The 16,339-nt window shown below is 49.4% G+C and overlaps 2 protein-coding genes across 9 annotated transcripts in view; one reads left to right on the forward strand and one right to left on the reverse strand.

Moving 5' to 3' along the window:
• Window positions 1-12,559, forward strand: part of CAMK1G (calcium/calmodulin dependent protein kinase IG) — a 29,267-nt gene extending 16,708 nt beyond the window's left edge. For both annotated transcript variants that reach the window (XM_030872918.2, XM_060294080.1), the window contains exons 4-13: window positions 2,121-2,195; window positions 4,290-4,428; window positions 5,055-5,178; window positions 6,544-6,619; window positions 7,683-7,795; window positions 8,553-8,631; window positions 10,083-10,170; window positions 10,407-10,831; window positions 11,411-11,538; window positions 11,676-12,559. In XM_030872918.2, the coding sequence (XP_030728778.1) occupies window positions 2,121-2,195; window positions 4,290-4,428; window positions 5,055-5,178; window positions 6,544-6,619; window positions 7,683-7,795; window positions 8,553-8,631; window positions 10,083-10,170; window positions 10,407-10,831; window positions 11,411-11,501 (1,210 nt within the window). In that variant the 3' untranslated portion in view covers window positions 11,502-11,538; window positions 11,676-12,559. The remainder of the gene's footprint in view (window positions 1-2,120; window positions 2,196-4,289; window positions 4,429-5,054; window positions 5,179-6,543; window positions 6,620-7,682; window positions 7,796-8,552; window positions 8,632-10,082; window positions 10,171-10,406; window positions 10,832-11,410; window positions 11,539-11,675) is intronic.
• An 825-nt stretch (window positions 12,560-13,384) lies between these two features.
• The window catches only part of LAMB3 (laminin subunit beta 3), a 68,558-nt gene continuing 65,603 nt past the window's right edge, over window positions 13,385-16,339 (reverse strand). For 6 of the 7 annotated variants that reach the window (XM_060294143.2, XM_060294126.2, XM_030872917.3 and 3 more), the window contains one exon: window positions 13,386-14,046. In XM_060294143.2, coding sequence (XP_060150126.1) covers window positions 13,910-14,046 — 137 coding nt within the window. In that variant the 3' untranslated portion in view covers window positions 13,386-13,909. Of the gene's footprint in view, window positions 14,047-16,339 lie in introns of all 7 variants that reach the window. The other variant, XM_060294152.2, reaches the window with a different exon arrangement.

The raw sequence follows: 16,339 nt of genomic DNA on the forward strand, positions 1-16,339 counted from the left end.
AGGTACTTAGAATAATCAAAATCATAAAGACAGAAAGTAGACAGGTGGTTACCAGGGGCTGGGGGCAAGGAATAACAGGGAGTTATTGTTTAATGGGCATAGAGCTTCAGTTTCACAAGACGATAACAGTTATGGGGATGGACAGAGGTAATTTTTGCACAACGATGTGAACGTATTTGATACCGCTGAACTGTACACTTAAAAAATGGTTAAGACGGAAAAAAAATTGTTTATCATGAAACATATTAAAGTGTAAATAAAATATATATGTATAATTTAAGAAAAAAAAAGACCCTGAGATTGAGCTGTTATGTGGACAGTCATATCATTACTTGGGATAGCAAATGAAAAGGATGTGTAGGCTGAGAGGAAATAGAAATTGGTTGCAATATATTGAATATAAATAAATATCCACCTATCTCTACATAGAGGTAGGTGTCTGGTAGGATGTTAGAGATGTAAGTCTGGGCTTCAGGGAGATTAGGGTAGAGACTGTAAACTCATTGAGAGCAAGGACTAAGGTGGTCTTTCTTATCATTGCATTGTATCACCAGTCCCTAACGGCACAGGTGCTCAATAAATATTTGTTCAGTGAGTGAATCATCGATAAATTACTGTTAGCATCATCAGATTATAAATGTAGTTGAATCCATCATGTAGCCACTGCATGGGGTCTGTATTTTTTTTAATATCTTAAAGATGCTAGCTACTATTGATTATGTGTTTTCTATTTCCCCAGGCACTGTACTAAGCATATTACACGTCTTATCTCTTTTCATCCTGATATAATTCTATGGGAAAGATGTACTTTACAGACAAGGAAAGTGAGGCTTAGAAGATCTGAGTAAACCAGCCAAGGTTACCCAGCTAGTAAGTGCCTGAGTCAGACCTGAACTCAGGTCCAGCTGACTCCGAGTCTAAGTTAACCCTTGTGCTGCACAGCCTTGAGTAAAACTTCTTAGAGACATTCCTCCTGGATGGGCATGCACAGAGATGCTGCCTAGAAACCAGCCCCGCAGCTAATATGATAATTCTGCTTGCCTCAGCCTCTGAGTAATCCCAGACAAAGGTAATCTAGGGCAAGGTTTCTTGACCTCAGTGCTATTGACATTTTATTTTTTTTTAATATCTTTATTGGGGTATACCTGTTTTTCAATGTTGGTTAGTTTCCTCTGTACAACAAAGTGAATTAGCTATACGTATACATGTATCCCCATATCTCCTCCCTCTTGTGTCTCCCTCCCACCCTCCCTATCCCACCCCTCTAGGTGGTCACAAAGCACCGAGCTGATCTCCCTGTGCTATGCGGCTCCTTTCCACTAGCTATCTATTTTACATTCGGTAGTGTATATATGTCAGTGCTACTCTCTTACTTTGCTCTTGACATGTTAAACCAGCTAATTCTTTGTTGTGTTGAGGGCTCTCCTGAGCATTGTAGAATGTTTAGCAACATTCCTGTCTCTACCCACTAAATGCCAGGAGCACTTCCCCCCTCCCCAGTCGTGACAGTCAAAAATGTCACTAGATATTGTCAAAGATCCCCTCAGGGACAAAAGAGCCCCTGCTTAAGAATCACTGATCTAAGGCATCCCACCGAACTGACCCTCAAAATGAGCATCTGTCTTACTTCTCACAATATCCTGGAACAATAATTTTGCAGCACGTCCTCCGTGGTTACCCATGAGGAGGCTTAGCTAACCAAAATCCCACCTGTTGAGGGATCACACTTCATGCGATGTTTCTGAAGGAGACCTGGATACCCATTTTGTAGAATAACCTAGTGATCGATGCTCCCCTAGCCTCCCTCAGTTCTTTTAACTTTCTCTTTTGGTAAAGTTTAAAGAGATTCCTGGAGTAACAATGAAGTATTTGTTCCCTGAAGGCACGAGGATCAATTACCCATTCAAAAATATGAACTGAACACCATTCTGGGAATCTTTTCTCTGGAATTTCTTTGTGACTGCCTACTTATTAGGAAGGCTTCACAAGGACCCTATCTTCCTAAACATTGTCAACAATAGTCTCTGAAAGAAATTAAGGTCCAGCTGGGCTAGATCTGCGTTCTTTGTCTGGACAACCTGAACCATATGTCTTTCTCCATTACCCTTACTCTTCCTCAGGATCAAGCATGAAAACATCGTGACCTTGGAGGACATCTATGAGAGCACCACTCACTACTACCTGGTCATGCAGCTGTAAGTAGAAGGTGACCTGCTTCTCCACACATGTCTTGCGGGGCCTTAGAGGACTAGAAGAGGTTGGTCGGTGATGAGGGAAAGATGGTGATTAAAAGACAAATCAAGAATTAGTGCAAGAGACCCTGAAATGCCAAGAGTTCCTTCTGGTCATGGATTTGTCCTGAGTGGACCGAGGGGTAAAACTAGGGCTGATGATTGAGTTGGTATGTACCAGTGTAACCTTACCACTTGTTAAAATATTTCCTACCGGTCAGCAAATAGCTGTGGCCCTAACCTGTCCATCCTTCCCTGCTTCCCTATACCCCCAACTTTCTGGACCTCCCCACAACCCTACAATTGAAGGGGTAATGCCTGACATAGCAGGAGGCCTCCAGAACCCTTCTCTGGCACCATAGCTTGAGTCCATTTTGACCAGTCAGTCCATGTCCTCTTAACCGGGCATTAAATATCTTAACATCCTCCAGGGTGAAATTACCGTGAGAGTAGAAGCCACAGGTAGAGAGATATCAATTCAATAGAAAGAATGACTTTCTCAAAAGAGAGGCACCCAGTGTTAACAATAAGCTGGTATTGTGCGTGTGCCCATGGGTAGGACAGAAATGGTACCTCATCAGAAAGGTGTCCATGTCACTGTCATATCCAAATAAGAGCTATGCCTGAGCGTGACTGCTATAGGGCGGGTCAGTGCTCCTGAAGGCTCAGCCTTAGGCTCAGAGATGCTTCTGTGTATAAAGTACACACTCACACTCACTCACACACGCATCACCCGACAATCTCAGCACAGCTGGATGCCATGTTTTTGACTGATAGGTTGATTCCTCAGAAATTTTAATGAGCTGACTCAGGCTGTTCACTCCTGGGCTCACCTGAGGCCCAGTGAATGGTGGTAGCAAGCAGTCAAGGGAGTGAGCTTGGAGGGGCCCAGAGCGGCACTCACAAGTAAGCAGGGACCATGTGGCATCTTCATGAGGCCAAGTCAACAGAATTAGCACACAGTCTTCCAGGTAGGAAGATGGGCAGGTTTAGATGTCACCAAAGTACGACAAGCCTCCTAGAGCACAAGCTCCAGGACCCAGACCAGTCTGAGTCAGGAATTCATACCCGTGTACAAAGAGTATCTTTCTCATGGGCCCCTGGCTCCCATAGCAGAGCCCAGAGCTTCAGGACAGAAACAAAAGGAGTAGGATGGTGTGCATTCTGATTAGAGAAATTCTACTTCCTTATTGCTGCATGGTGCTCTCACGTGTGTATATTCACAACCAGTGTCACTTGCAGCAACTACAGGGAATCAGGTTGCATCATAATATATAGGAATAGTAAGAAAGTGACAAAAAATAAAACAGTCTGTCTTAGGAGGGAGTGAGTTCTCTGCCACTGATGTGTTCCAGTACTGTCTAGAAAACTTGGCAAAAATAGTGGAGAGAACGTTCAAGACATGGGGGTTGGACCTGACCTTAAAGCTCCTCTGAATCCTCAGATACCATACCATGTGAGCCTAAAAACACTATTACTATTAGAGTCACTATATGATTCCACCTCATAATTTCAGCTTTAGGTAGCTCAACTTTCCAAAATGAAGAAAGAAATCCTGGCATAAGCCCAGTTAGCCTCATCTGCACTTCTCTTTTCTACTTTGTCTGATTTCAGCTTCACCTTTTCCTTGCATCATGGCTTCCTGTGTCCTAGGCCAGGAAAGAAGGCAGCTAAGAAACGTGTCCACAGGAAGCAATTATTGGCTTCCTTTTTTTTTTTTTTTTTTTTTTTGACGTATAGTTGATTTACAATGTTGTGTTAGTTGATTATTGGCTTCTTGCAAAACCCTAACCAGAGGCATTTTGCATTTTAAAAAAAACTTTTCAAGGAGAGGTCAATGGTTGACCCAAATAAATGACTCCCTAGTGATATCATTCCAGGTATCCAAAGAATGTGTTCTGAGGTTGGAGTAGTTCTCCCTGCACCCCTCAAATCATAGTCTGTGGGTACTTGCCTGTTCCATCACAGCTGTGTCCCCAGGGCTACAGAACAAATGAATTCATGTCCCTTTGACCTGAAATAAGTACTGGATTCCTGCACTTGCCCCTGTGCCCACAGTGTTTCTGGTGGGGAGCTCTTTGACCGGATTCTGGAACGGGGTGTCTACACAGAGAAGGATGCCAGCCTGGTGATCCAGCAGGTGTTGTCAGCAGTGAAATACCTCCACGAGAATGGCATCGTCCACAGAGACTTAAAGGTGCCAAGGCGGGGCCCTCAATGGGAAACAGGGAAGGAAGCTACATGGGTCATGGGAAGTCTAAGCTCTGTAAAATGAGAGGGCTAGACTAGCTCATCCCTCAGATTCTAAAACAAATCTTGGGTGACAACAATCATTGTTCATTTGCACCTCAGCCTTTTCCTGAACTTTTCACTAGGCCTCACCCTACTAGGTTACCAAAATAATCCATACATTTCTTGAATTTAGCCACAGTCAAATTTAATAAATACTTATTGAAAGTCAACATTGCAACAGACACCTACCAGACTTTAGAGAGATCAGAGAAAATAAACTAAGGGCTGGTTTCCTCAACAAGCAAAACAGTCTTAGGGTAGTTAGAGATGAGAAGAGGGAAGGGTTAGTACATTAATAGTTATAAAGCTAAGCAAAGTCAGGGCCAAAACCAAAACTCAAGGTGCTGGGTTAGAGGGCTTGAAGGTCCGGTAGGAAGAAGGAAGGAAGAATGGAGGGAGATTAGTCTGGCTTTGAAGTCAGAAGCACAGGATGCAGCTCCCTAAGAAATTTCCTTCCCTCAGGGGAAGGAAAGTGATGCTTGTTTCATGTGATTATATCGTGCATTACATGATATTTCTCTTCTCCCATAGCCTGAAAACCTGCTGTACCTCACCCCTGAGGAGAATTCTAAGATCATGATCACAGACTTTGGCCTCTCCAAGATGGAGCAGAATGGTGTCATGTCCACTGCCTGTGGGACCCCAGGCTACGTGGGTGAGTCTAGGAACAGAAGGGAGGTTGACCAGTTGGCTACACTCCACCACATGGATGTTATTCATGAAGAAGGATTGTTGTAAGGAGACAGGGTTCAATTTCAGGGGTGATCCTGGTAGTACAGTCACTTATGAGGTTTAGGGCCAGCCAATCCATCTGGACCCTCCTGCTCACAAATCCTACATCTTCAAAGGCATCCTACCCTTGAGCCTTCCCACTCCTCCTATCTATACTTTTGCTCTCACTTTTGCAGACAGACTCCCTGCCTTTATCTAGACCAGGGACAGAGAAAAGATCACAAACCCAGAGATCAGTAAATTGCTGAGAGGTTGGCCGCTAGACCTCCTTCTACTTTCTCCCAGTCTGGAGAAGACCTCAGCCCCCCAACTGGTGGTATCCTGGAGGCACAGTGTTGTGTTTGAATCTGAGGAACTCAAATATGGGTCCCCAAATATACACCCAAGAAAATACCCTGGGAAACTGGCAGAAGTGGGGCCTCCTGCCTAACAGCCCTATAGGCTTCCAGGGCCCCCCAAAAGGTGAGAGCAGGCAGGGTACCAGGAGAGAGCATTCATGGGATCTAGGAGGGAGAAAGCCAAAACTCAGAGCATCCACTACTGCCCCTTCCCTCTTAACCACTCATCACCTGATTGGGGCTGGGAGTGGGAAGAAGAACCCTGACTCAACAGAGGGAAGCTTCTCTCTCCCTAAAAGAGAGGTTGGTCACTTACCAGCACATGTTGAGTCCACTGGATACAAATCCCTGGTATCTGGGATAAATGCAGACAGAGCTCACTACTGCCTTAGAGCTCCCAATCAGGGGAAGACATGGCCCATTCCCTCATGGAGCTCTTGATCCGATGGGGTAGACTAAGCCCTGCCCTCAGAAGGTAACAGAGACTGATGGGACAGTTACTACTCAATGGAAGTCCTCAATTAATGGAACTTCTGCTTTCAGGGAGATCCCAGTCTAGTGGGAGAGACAGCCTTTACCTTGCAGATTTCCCTGTCTGCAAGGAGACACAAGGTCCCTGTACTGGGGGGTCCCCCATCTGAGTGGGGAGATATAAGCCCTGCCTCCAGAGAGTACTCAGTCTAATGGGGAAAACATAGCCCTGGAGATCCCCAGTCTGATGGGGGAGTCATAGGCCCTGTCATGGGAACTTTCAGTCTGACAGAGGAAGATTAGTCTGCTGGGAAAGACACAATCCCTGCCCTAGGGGAATTTTCAGTCTTAAAAAACAACACTATCCCAGGCGCTACCCTAGTCCTCTTCGCTAAGCTGCGTCCTGACACTTGTCCCTCACCCCTCAGCCTTCTCTCTTGCCCCTGCTCAGCTTTGACTCTGCCTTTGGTTTGCTGCAGCTCCGGAAGTGTTGGCTCAGAAACCCTACAGCAAGGCTGTGGATTGCTGGTCCATTGGAGTCATCACTTACATATTGTGAGTAGAAGCTGGCATTGGCTCAGTTCCTGAGGAATCTCAGAGCCTGCTCACCCTTTCTTCTCTCCTCCCCATCTCAGCTCCTTGAGTAGCATCCACCTCCAAAGCACGTGCATGTACACACGCATGCACACATGCACACACACACACACACTTACGCACACAGCTCCAAAGGCTCTTGTCCTGATCTCCACCAGGTTATAAAAACAGAGCTCAGTGTGAACCCACCGTTCAGCCACATGGCACTCCCTCTTTAAGCACCCCACCCCCATTTACTGTATATAAATGCATTGAGTCCCACTCTGTGGAATGAGCAATAAAAGAGGGAGAAGCCAAGCTAAGCTTAGAAGCCAAGTGGGCAAAATGTTCACATCTCAGATTTGTCTCCTGGCAACGTCAGCCCAAGGCAAAATGATGGCCTGGATGAACCCGAACCCGGTCACTGCTCCTCTCCACACGTTCTCAGGCTCTCCCTTCCAGACCTGCTCACCGCCTCTTCCCCAGCATCCCTTCTCACCTATAGCAAACTCTGCTCTTAGGAAAATAACCTGTGATTAGTCATTTACTCCTTAGTGTGGATGCATTTCTCTATTTCCTCAGCTTATGTTGAATAATGCTTCTCGTCATTCATTTACTCAACAAATATTCACTGACTGTCTGCTCTGTGCCAATCAGTGGTTTAATTACTGAAGAATGGCGAACAAAGGAGCCTAAAAAATCCCTCATGAAACTTACATTCAAGTGGACATTTCTACCATCCTTCTTAAAAATAGTTTATATGAGAGTCAGGGGAAGTGTGTGGAGAGGTGGTGAGGGTTTGGGGGATACAATGTTCAAAGAGGCCTTCCAGGGTGGCCTGTTCCAAGCTTTGACTCCTGCATAAACACTTGACAGAACCTGCATCATTCCTGAATCAGAGGCAGACCCATGTCCTGGTCACACTGCTGGTGGGGACCTTTATGTTGCCTGCCTGTGTATATAGTGGGAGGATGGACAGAGGGGAGAGGTTGGCCCAGGGAGGATGGGGTCGTTCAGCAGCATGTACCTTCCTATTCCACTGCAGGCTGTGTGGGTATCCCCCCTTCTATGAAGACACTGAGTCTAAGCTTTTTGAGAAAATCAAGGAGGGCTACTATGAGTTTGAGTCTCCGTTCTGGGATGACATTTCTGAGTCAGGTAAGACCAGCCAGTGTGAAGGACAAAATAACAGGCTCAAGGCAGAGGCTGTCAAGAGACAAGAGCTGAACAAAGGATGCCAGTCCTGGCTCTTGACGGTCCCTGGGGAATCTAACAGAACAGGCTCCAAGGAAAGTGGAGAAATCTTCATCTGGGTCAAAGGCCAAGTAAGTGATTCGCATCTCAGGTTAATGCTTTTGTTTTCCTGGAGGCAGAACCGCAGTATGTCTGGTAACAGTGGAGGAGGTGGTTCAGATGAGGGGCCAGGAGGGCAGAGCCAGGCACAAGGGAGTGTTCCAGGCAGGAGTGGCAAAAGCAAGGCCAAGTTTTGCCTTTCACGTATCAAGATCAGGCGTCTGCAATGTCTGTGTATGGGAAGGTTATCAGTGTTTGTTGTTGGGTCCATTAAGTGGGGATCAGAGCTGGGATAAGCTAGCATTCACACGTGTGCCCATGTGCAGTGCTGGCCCCTGACTGGTGCAAACGTGCACCCGCATGGCATCAGGCACGTTGGTGCCTCGTGCCCAGAGATGTACCTCCAGTGTTGGGTGGGTGACACGGCTGCATAGAGCCTTTCTGGGGGTTTGTGGTGGGTTGTTGTTAGGTGGTTTGGTTTTTTTCTCTCTTTCAAGACTCTTAAAATTGCCTCTTTGGAAGATGAGCTAAAGCTTTCAGTGCCACCCACCAGCCTGGAAGTGAATTTCCATCAGTCATGAAATCTGGTCCTTATCTGTTGTATCTTTGATTGCTCCCCCAGCCAAGGATTTTATTTGCCACTTGCTGGAGAAGGACCCAAATGAGCGGTACACCTGTGAGAAGGCCTTGAGGCACCCCTGGTGAGTGAGGAACGGGGGATGGGCTCTAGACCCTCACCTGTTGTTCCGCAAACACCATGCTGACTCGTTCACAGCATGTTTCCCTGGAGTCCGCTTGCCCTAGCTGTTTACTGTGTGACATCCAAAGGGCACATACCAGATCCAGCTAGAGAAGAAAATAGCATTTAAGTAAGTGGATTCTGACCCAATGGTGGCAGCTGGGTCGTCTAGTCAAGTTCAGGAGGCAGATACAGCTAGACAGGTAACTTTGCCCTGTCCTTAAGAACATCATTTTACTCTGGGATCAAAGTCTGTTCCATGCAAGGTGCGCTGAGAACAATCACAAAGCAACCAATTGGTAAAGCAGGTAAATAAAGTCTTGAAACACTTCTTTTTTCATGCTACACCCCTGCTGGAAAATTTACAAGCTCCCCAACTGCCACCACAGCAAGCCTAGGTTTTCCCTAATCTGGCCTGACCCGTTACCTCCAACTGCATTTCTCAGGATTCCCAGCGTACCTTCTGTATTCCAGAAAGGCCTAATAGCTATATTGCTCTCCCTGCCCTCCCCCGCCTTCCAAACCAGGTTTTTCCCAAGTTACACCTTGGATCATACCATTCTCACCACATCGAATGCCCTGCAATCGATGTAGCATTCTTCAGGCTCCAGAGCAGTTTTTGTCCTTCTCTAAAGCCCTGTCTCCTGCAATCTGGACAGACCTCCCGTCTTTCCTTATCCATTACACAGCTCACCATGAATTACTCTAGTTCATGGCATGAAACAAGGCTTCAAACCTACACTGTAAGCCCCTAGCGATCAGGGCCACGTCTGTTACTTCTCTGGGTCCCTAAGTACCTAGAAAGTATTATGTACGTGGCAAGTGTCTGAGGGACACTTAAGAGATGGATGAATAACAGGCTGAGGGGACAAGAAAAGGGCAACCTGTATTGGGTGGCTTTACTGAGGAAGGAGAAGGTGGGTTCTGAGCAAAGTTTTGAGCCAAAGGATGGTGACAGCCCAAACGCCCTCTGACATGGGGTGGGGGGATGGGGTCAGTAAACTCTTTTTCTATAAAGTGCCAGATAGGAAATATTTTAGGCTTTGCTGGCCAGTATCGTCTCCATGGCAACCACTTAATCTGCCGCTCGGAAGCAGCATAGCCCACAGCTGAATGAACGGGCACGTCTGTGTCCCAGCAAGATCTTATTTACAAAAGCAGGCAATGAGTAGATTTGGCCCACAGGCTATAGGTTGCCCACCCAGCTCTAAAGCAAGTTTCTAAAGCATAGGCCCCCTATGGCCCGCCCGGCGGAAAGAGGAGCCCTGCCTCCAGCCGCTTCATAGCTCCGGCTGTCCTTGTCCTGAGGCAGTCCACTCAGTTTACCCTGGACCTGCATGCCCAGCCCCCTGCCCAACCCCTGGCTGAGTCCCTGTAACCACCACTAGCCAGGGGTCCCCTCCACGTCCACAGGATTAACGGAAACACAGCTCTCCACCGGGACATCTACCCGTCAGTCAGCCTCCAGATCCAGAAGAACTTTGCCAAGAGCAAGTGGAGGGTGAGTGGTCCTCTCCAGGAGGCGGGCAGGCTGTCTAGGCCCTGGAGGCTGGGCTGGGGCAGCTGGGGCAGGGGCTTTCCTTGGGGTCTCCCGGCAGACCCTGGAGTTCCCTGAACCCTCTCTGAAATGAGAAGTGCACACATCGGTTTCAAGAGGTCCCAGGGCAAAGGGAAAGCTTAAGCCTCACGGCCCTCTGAGGATGGAGACGGCCAGAGACTGGTCTCGTATCTCCTCAGCAAGCCTTCAACGCGGCAGCCGTGGTGCACCACATGAGGAAGCTGCACATGAACCTGCACAGCCCAGGTGTCCGCCCGGAGGTGGAGCACGGGCCACCCGTCACTCAAGCGTCTGAAGCCTCAAGACCCAGCTCCCCTGAGTTCACCGTCACCGAGGCACCAGCCCTGGACCAGAGTGTGACCCTCCCTGCCCTGACCCGGCTGCCCTGCCAACATGGCCCCCAGCCCACCGCCCCTGGGGGCAAGTCCCTCAACTGCCTGATCCACGGCTCCCTCCGCATCAGCAGCAGCCTTGTGCCCATGCAGCAGGGACCCCTGGCCGTCGGGCCCTGCGGTTGCTGCTCCAGCTGCCTGAGCGTCGGGACCAAAGGGAAGTCCTCCTACTGCTCTGAGCCCACGCTCCTCAAAAAGGCCAACAGAAGACAGTACGTATTTTCAGCCAAAGCCCAAGGCCTAGCCCTGCTCAGCCTGGGTCTGAAAGAACTCAGGCAATGGAGCTGAAAGAAATTGACCAAAGAGCCTCTCCCATTTGGGGGCAGCTCTGTAGGGTGGAAGAGCTCTGGATGGGGAGGGAGGAGGGGGTCAAGGGAAATGCCTCCAGTCCTGTCCGCACTCCTCACCAGCTGTGTGGCCACTGTCTTTTCAATCCATATCTCTGTTTCTAGTTTGCTCATCTGTAAAATGGGTTGATTGGATCATACCTGCTCAGCCTGCCCCACAGAGGTACTGTCAAAGTTTAGTGAGGCAACAGGGATTATAAATGCCTGCAGAAAGCTGGGTAGATATGAGTGGTGGGCGTTAGATTCCTTGAGTTTCCAGGGCCTCTGTGTTTTGGGGGGGACATTGGGGGCTTGGTTATCTCATTCATCTTTTCTATAAAGGCTCGTACTTTCTGAACCTCATAAAGGGAGGGCTGAGTGGCAGCCACAGGCACAGAGAGTTATCCCGGCTCTCCTTCCTCCTCAAATGCTCCATCATAGCCGGCCGCTCCATTTCCTTTCCAGGAACTTCAAATCGGAGGTCATGGTGCCAGTTAAAGCCAGCGGCAGCTCCCACTGCCGGGTGGGGCAGACTGGAGTCTGTCTCATTATGTGATCCCAGGGGCCTGTGTCTATGTCACTACAATTTTCAGGTGAGGGAACTAGAGGGAGGAGGGCCAGGGTCGTGGGCTCAGGGGGAAATCGCAGTCACAGAGGCTCAGTGATGGGGTCCAAGGGGTACCAGAGGCGACAGCACCCCCCCCCCACCCTGAACCCCCTTCTTCTGCAGGAGAGATAGCTATTCACCTCTTCTCTGCCTTTCCAAACCTGGAGTCTACGCTGCAGTGGGAAGAAGGGAGAGCAAGCCGAGCAAGGCCTGATCAGAAGCAGCAGACAGCTGCCACCTGGGACAGACCCTCACAGAAGGCCCAGGAGTGAGTCCCAAGCGTGGAGGCCTCACCGAAGCTGTGGGCGGGCGGAGCGGCACCCGAGGCTTCCAGGTCTCCCTGTCCTGCCTGCTCCGTGCCCCCAACCCTACGTGCCGTGGCTCTGCAGAGTGTCCGTAGATAGCGCTCACCCAGGTCTGTGTCGTTTGTCCTGAAAAGCTTAATGGGCTGGCCAAGCTGTGTCACCATCTCCGAGCAAAGCCATACGGAGCATCGACCCAGACTCCCCACTCAGCACACCCTGGATCTTGCCTCTCCAGCCTCCGTCCTCGTAGCCAGAATGGGCTCGTTAATGGAGTGGCCTGCGCATCTGCATGAATGACAGGCAGCTTCGTGGTCTGCTTGTGAGCTCTCCAAGTTCAAATCCTAACTCCAGGATTAGCTCCAAACCTGGCCAGCCTACGCCCAGCACTCTTCTGATCCACCTCTCCCTGCCCCCATCCAAAAGCAGGACCACACCCTCCAAGATGAAAAAGAAAGAAACCCAAGGCAAGGTACCGTCAGGAATTATTATCCTGGCAGGATGCCCTCTACACACACACTCAATTAAGTGAAAATTGGAAGCTGACTGTTCTTTCAGCGAGTAATTCAAATCCTGGCTCTGCTCCCCTCTCTCTCCCTGAAAATCAGACACATTGTTCTTGTCCCTTCCCAGTTTTCTGGTCTCCCGCTCCCTCCAGCTTCAGGCTCTGTGTTGTGCTGAATAAAATGAACATATTTTTTTCTATGAGGCTTCTTTTGGTTCCTCTCTAAGTCAGAAGCAGCTCAGGGGCTTCTGGGCCTCCTGGAGTGGAAAATGCACAGAGAGCTTGAGGTCAGGTAGGACCTAGCGACGGTAGGAGTGGTCGGGGGACACACAGTGGGCCAGGCACCTAGTGACATGAGCTACACGCATCAACTCATTTCCTTCTCAGAACAACCCCTTGGCGGAGGTGCCACCGGAACCCAGACAGTCCAGCCCGAACAGCCATCCTCCTAATGCCTGTAATAGATGAACTTGGGTTTGAGGCCTAGCTCTGCCCTGCCTGCCACATCTGTGACCTTGGGGGAGTCACTGAACCTTTTGTGCCTTGGTTTCCTCACTTGGGGACAACAGTGCCACCTACAGCATGAGATAGTGCAGATGATGTATCTAGCATAGAGCTCAATAAGTAATTACTCTGATCAACAAAGACCAAGAAGTTCATGTAGATAAAATGCTAGCACAGTGTCCAGGCCACAGTTAGCACACAAACGTTCGTGCCATTTCCATATTTTCAGCACACACATTCACACACACACACACACACACACACACACACACATCCATTTACAGCTTCTTTCTGAGATCTCTAGAGACACAGGGTCTCGTCTTAGTTCGGCCTCAAGGAGCTGTGTGATTTTGAACAGCTTGCTTCCCGTCTCTGGATTTCTACATTTTCTTCTGGAAACGAGAAACTGTACAGTTGTTCAGAGGTGAAAACGCCTCCTCTGGTCGCTCAAGTATAGAATCCATCAGTTGCTGGAGCAAAGGGGCCCCGTCTCCCCAAGTCTGGGTGATGAGTCGCTAGACTGAGCAGAGTGGGGCAGCCTATTCTTCACCCACCACCAGGCCTCGGGCTTGAGCAGAGGAGTACCCAGGAACCCCAGATGGGAGACAGAAACAAATGAGAAGTGTTTACTTCACAGGGAGACAGACTATTTCCCCTCTTTGAAACTCCAGGCTCCTTTCTATAGATTTTTATTGGGCTTTTCACTTGTACATCATTTTTAGTTATGTTTTTGTGTTGGTCCAGGATTCAGCCTCAACGGAGAATGAAGGGCAAGGACACTGCCCAGCCAAGTGCCCTCCACTTGAGAGCTCCTGGTTACAATGATGTGGCCCGCCTCCACCATGTCTGTCCCTCAGCGGTAGTTGTCCCATCAGCCCAGGCTCAGCTGCAGCCCAGAGTAATCCTAACAACTGCACACCAGGGTGGTCCAGGCTGTGCTTTAGGTTGCAAAAAATTTTCCTGCAGCTGGACAGTATTCCAAGCCAGCCTGGCCCCCAGAAGCACAGAGGGCAGATGAGCGGGGCCACAGGCTGGATGCTGGCGCGTCACTTGCAGGTGGCGTAGTAGAGCACGCGCCCATTGATGTGGTTCCGGATCTGCTCCACGTGCTTCTCCAGCCCCGTCAGGTCCGCCGAGCGAAGCGTGATGGCCTGGCTCCCCCGAAGCAGCTCCGACTCCATGTCTGAGGGCAGATGGAACACCAGGGGGAGGAAGACGAGCTGGTGAGACACCTGAAGACTCCCAACCCTTCCTTCTCCTCCCACCCACCTGGGCGCAGCATCTGCGGGAGAAATCACCTCCACCTTGAGGGAGTCTGGCCCCTAAGGCAGCTCTCTCCAGCCTCAGGCCTCTCCAGCCCCCATCCCACTCTTAGAGAAACATGGCAGGGGCCAGACCCAGGAAGCCCTTACCCCAAGGATCCTCTGCCCCTACTCTTCTCCTCTGCTCTGGGCAGAGTTGTCCCAGGCTGATGAGGGAGGCCACTGGCACCAAGATAAGAAACCCGCTATGTTGGACCCAGACGGCTGCCATCCCACCAATGATTCCTCAGGTGGGCACCAGGACAAAAGAGCTGGGTGACCAGAATTCCTCCCCATTGTCTCTCCCCAAAAATGCCACTCCAGGTAAATCTAGTCCTCCCCCTTCAGTCCATTCCACATACCACCACCAGATTATGTGTGGAGGATATGCAGGACTCCAAAGTGATCGAGTCCAGCCTGTCCCCCCTGTCATCCTAGGCAGGAGCCCCCTATTCCACATTCATGAGAGCTGGTACCCAGCCTCAGCCTGAACTTTCCAGGAACAGGGCCAGGGGGCACTGTCTCACAAGGCTGCTTCAGGCAGTTCTGCTTGTTAAAAAGTCTTCTCGTTAAGCCAGAATCTGAGCACATCTCGCTGCCACCCAGTTGTCCCAGGTCTGTCTCCTGGGGTGTAGGAATCTATTCTTTCTGTTTCCTACATGGCAGTCCTTCACATGTCTGAGGCCCCATCTTCCCCAGATGAAACCGCCCTAGCTCCTTCATCCACTCCCCATCTGATATAATCACCGGGCCTTCCCTACATCCCAGCCCTGGCCACCCTCCCTCTCAAGTGTGTGGGTTCGTCAATATCCCTTTTGAAGCTGTAGTAGCCTCCATTGAACTCGATCTCACCTGGGAGATCAGCAGAGTGTAACAGGGTTATCAACAGACTGACATTCAGCCAGTGGGTACCCACATGGACCTATGGGTTAATAAAACACTGAAATTTTTACAGCTGCTGTTCTATTCCCCGACCCCCATCCCCAAAGGCTCCTTAAGCAGGCTCCTCCCCAAAACCCTGCAATTAAAGGTAAATTCCTGCAAGCAGGTAAATGCTTGCTCCAATGCTACAACCTGAGCCTTTCTGGCTGGTAAGTGCAGGACACACCAGTTACTAAATATTTTTAATATCATCCTTGAGCCATTACTCCCTTCGTCTTGGCTGCTTTGAATTTTTTAGCTCTTTTGGCAGGAGCAAAGGCACTTCTGACTTATATCAAGCTTACAGTTACTCAAAACTCTTGGGTCTTTTTCGGGTGAGTAACAACTCATATGTGTTTATCACTAACCAGTTATAACGTGTTTAGCTACATTATCCACTGAGAAGCCAGACCTCACCTGAGCTATACTTGTGAGTTTAGGTCCAAACAAGGCCAGAGTGAGAGGGAATTTTTCTCCTTACTTAATTTTATCCTGTTAGTTTCAGCCCATCCTTTTAGACTTCTGAGACAGCCTTAGAATGCTGGTTCTGTTACCTAGTGCATTAACTACCTGTCATCCTCAGATCTGGTTAGCAAATTCTTTATCTTCATACAAGACACTGATGGACAGGGCCAGGGCATGCACTGACCCAGCCCTGGACTCCTCCATCTAGGTCAGCTCCTCTCGCCTCCCCCTTCAGTTGTGGCCGGACACAGCCACTGTCAACTTGCCAGCCCGCCTTTCTCCATAGTGTCCATCTAGCTAGCCTAACAGATTTTTGTCCAAAGCTTTCTCTAAAATTCAAAGAGGCTCTGGTTTTGTCATTCACAGGGCAGTGACCCCATCATCACATCTCAGAGACTGAGCCTGAAAATCTCTGTTCTCCTTTCCGAGGAACCTCAGAACCCTTTCGAAAGCTTCTTTCATTATGGTCTGCCGTATTCAAAACCCTTGGATGGTTTCCTGCTGCCTCCAGGGCTGAGTCTACCCACCTCTTCCTGGCATCAGGGCCGGCCACGTGGACCAGCCACACTGGCTCCGTGCTACTTCTCTCCCACCTGTTCTCTCCTCATCAACCCTCCTCTCCAGTTGGGTGATCCCGCCTCCATCCTCAGAACATGTCTTGATGTCCCTTCTCCTCCTCACAGCCTCTTCCAGGCTTATACATCCTCCCAGGCCCACCTCAAATCTTATCTTTTTTGAACATTACCTTCCCTGAACATTTCTCTCTGACGTTATTTATCCTCTGAGCCC

The sequence above is a fragment of the Globicephala melas genome, chromosome 1, assembly GCF_963455315.2.
Source record: "Globicephala melas chromosome 1, mGloMel1.2, whole genome shotgun sequence".
Taxonomy (NCBI): domain Eukaryota; kingdom Metazoa; phylum Chordata; class Mammalia; order Artiodactyla; family Delphinidae; genus Globicephala; species Globicephala melas.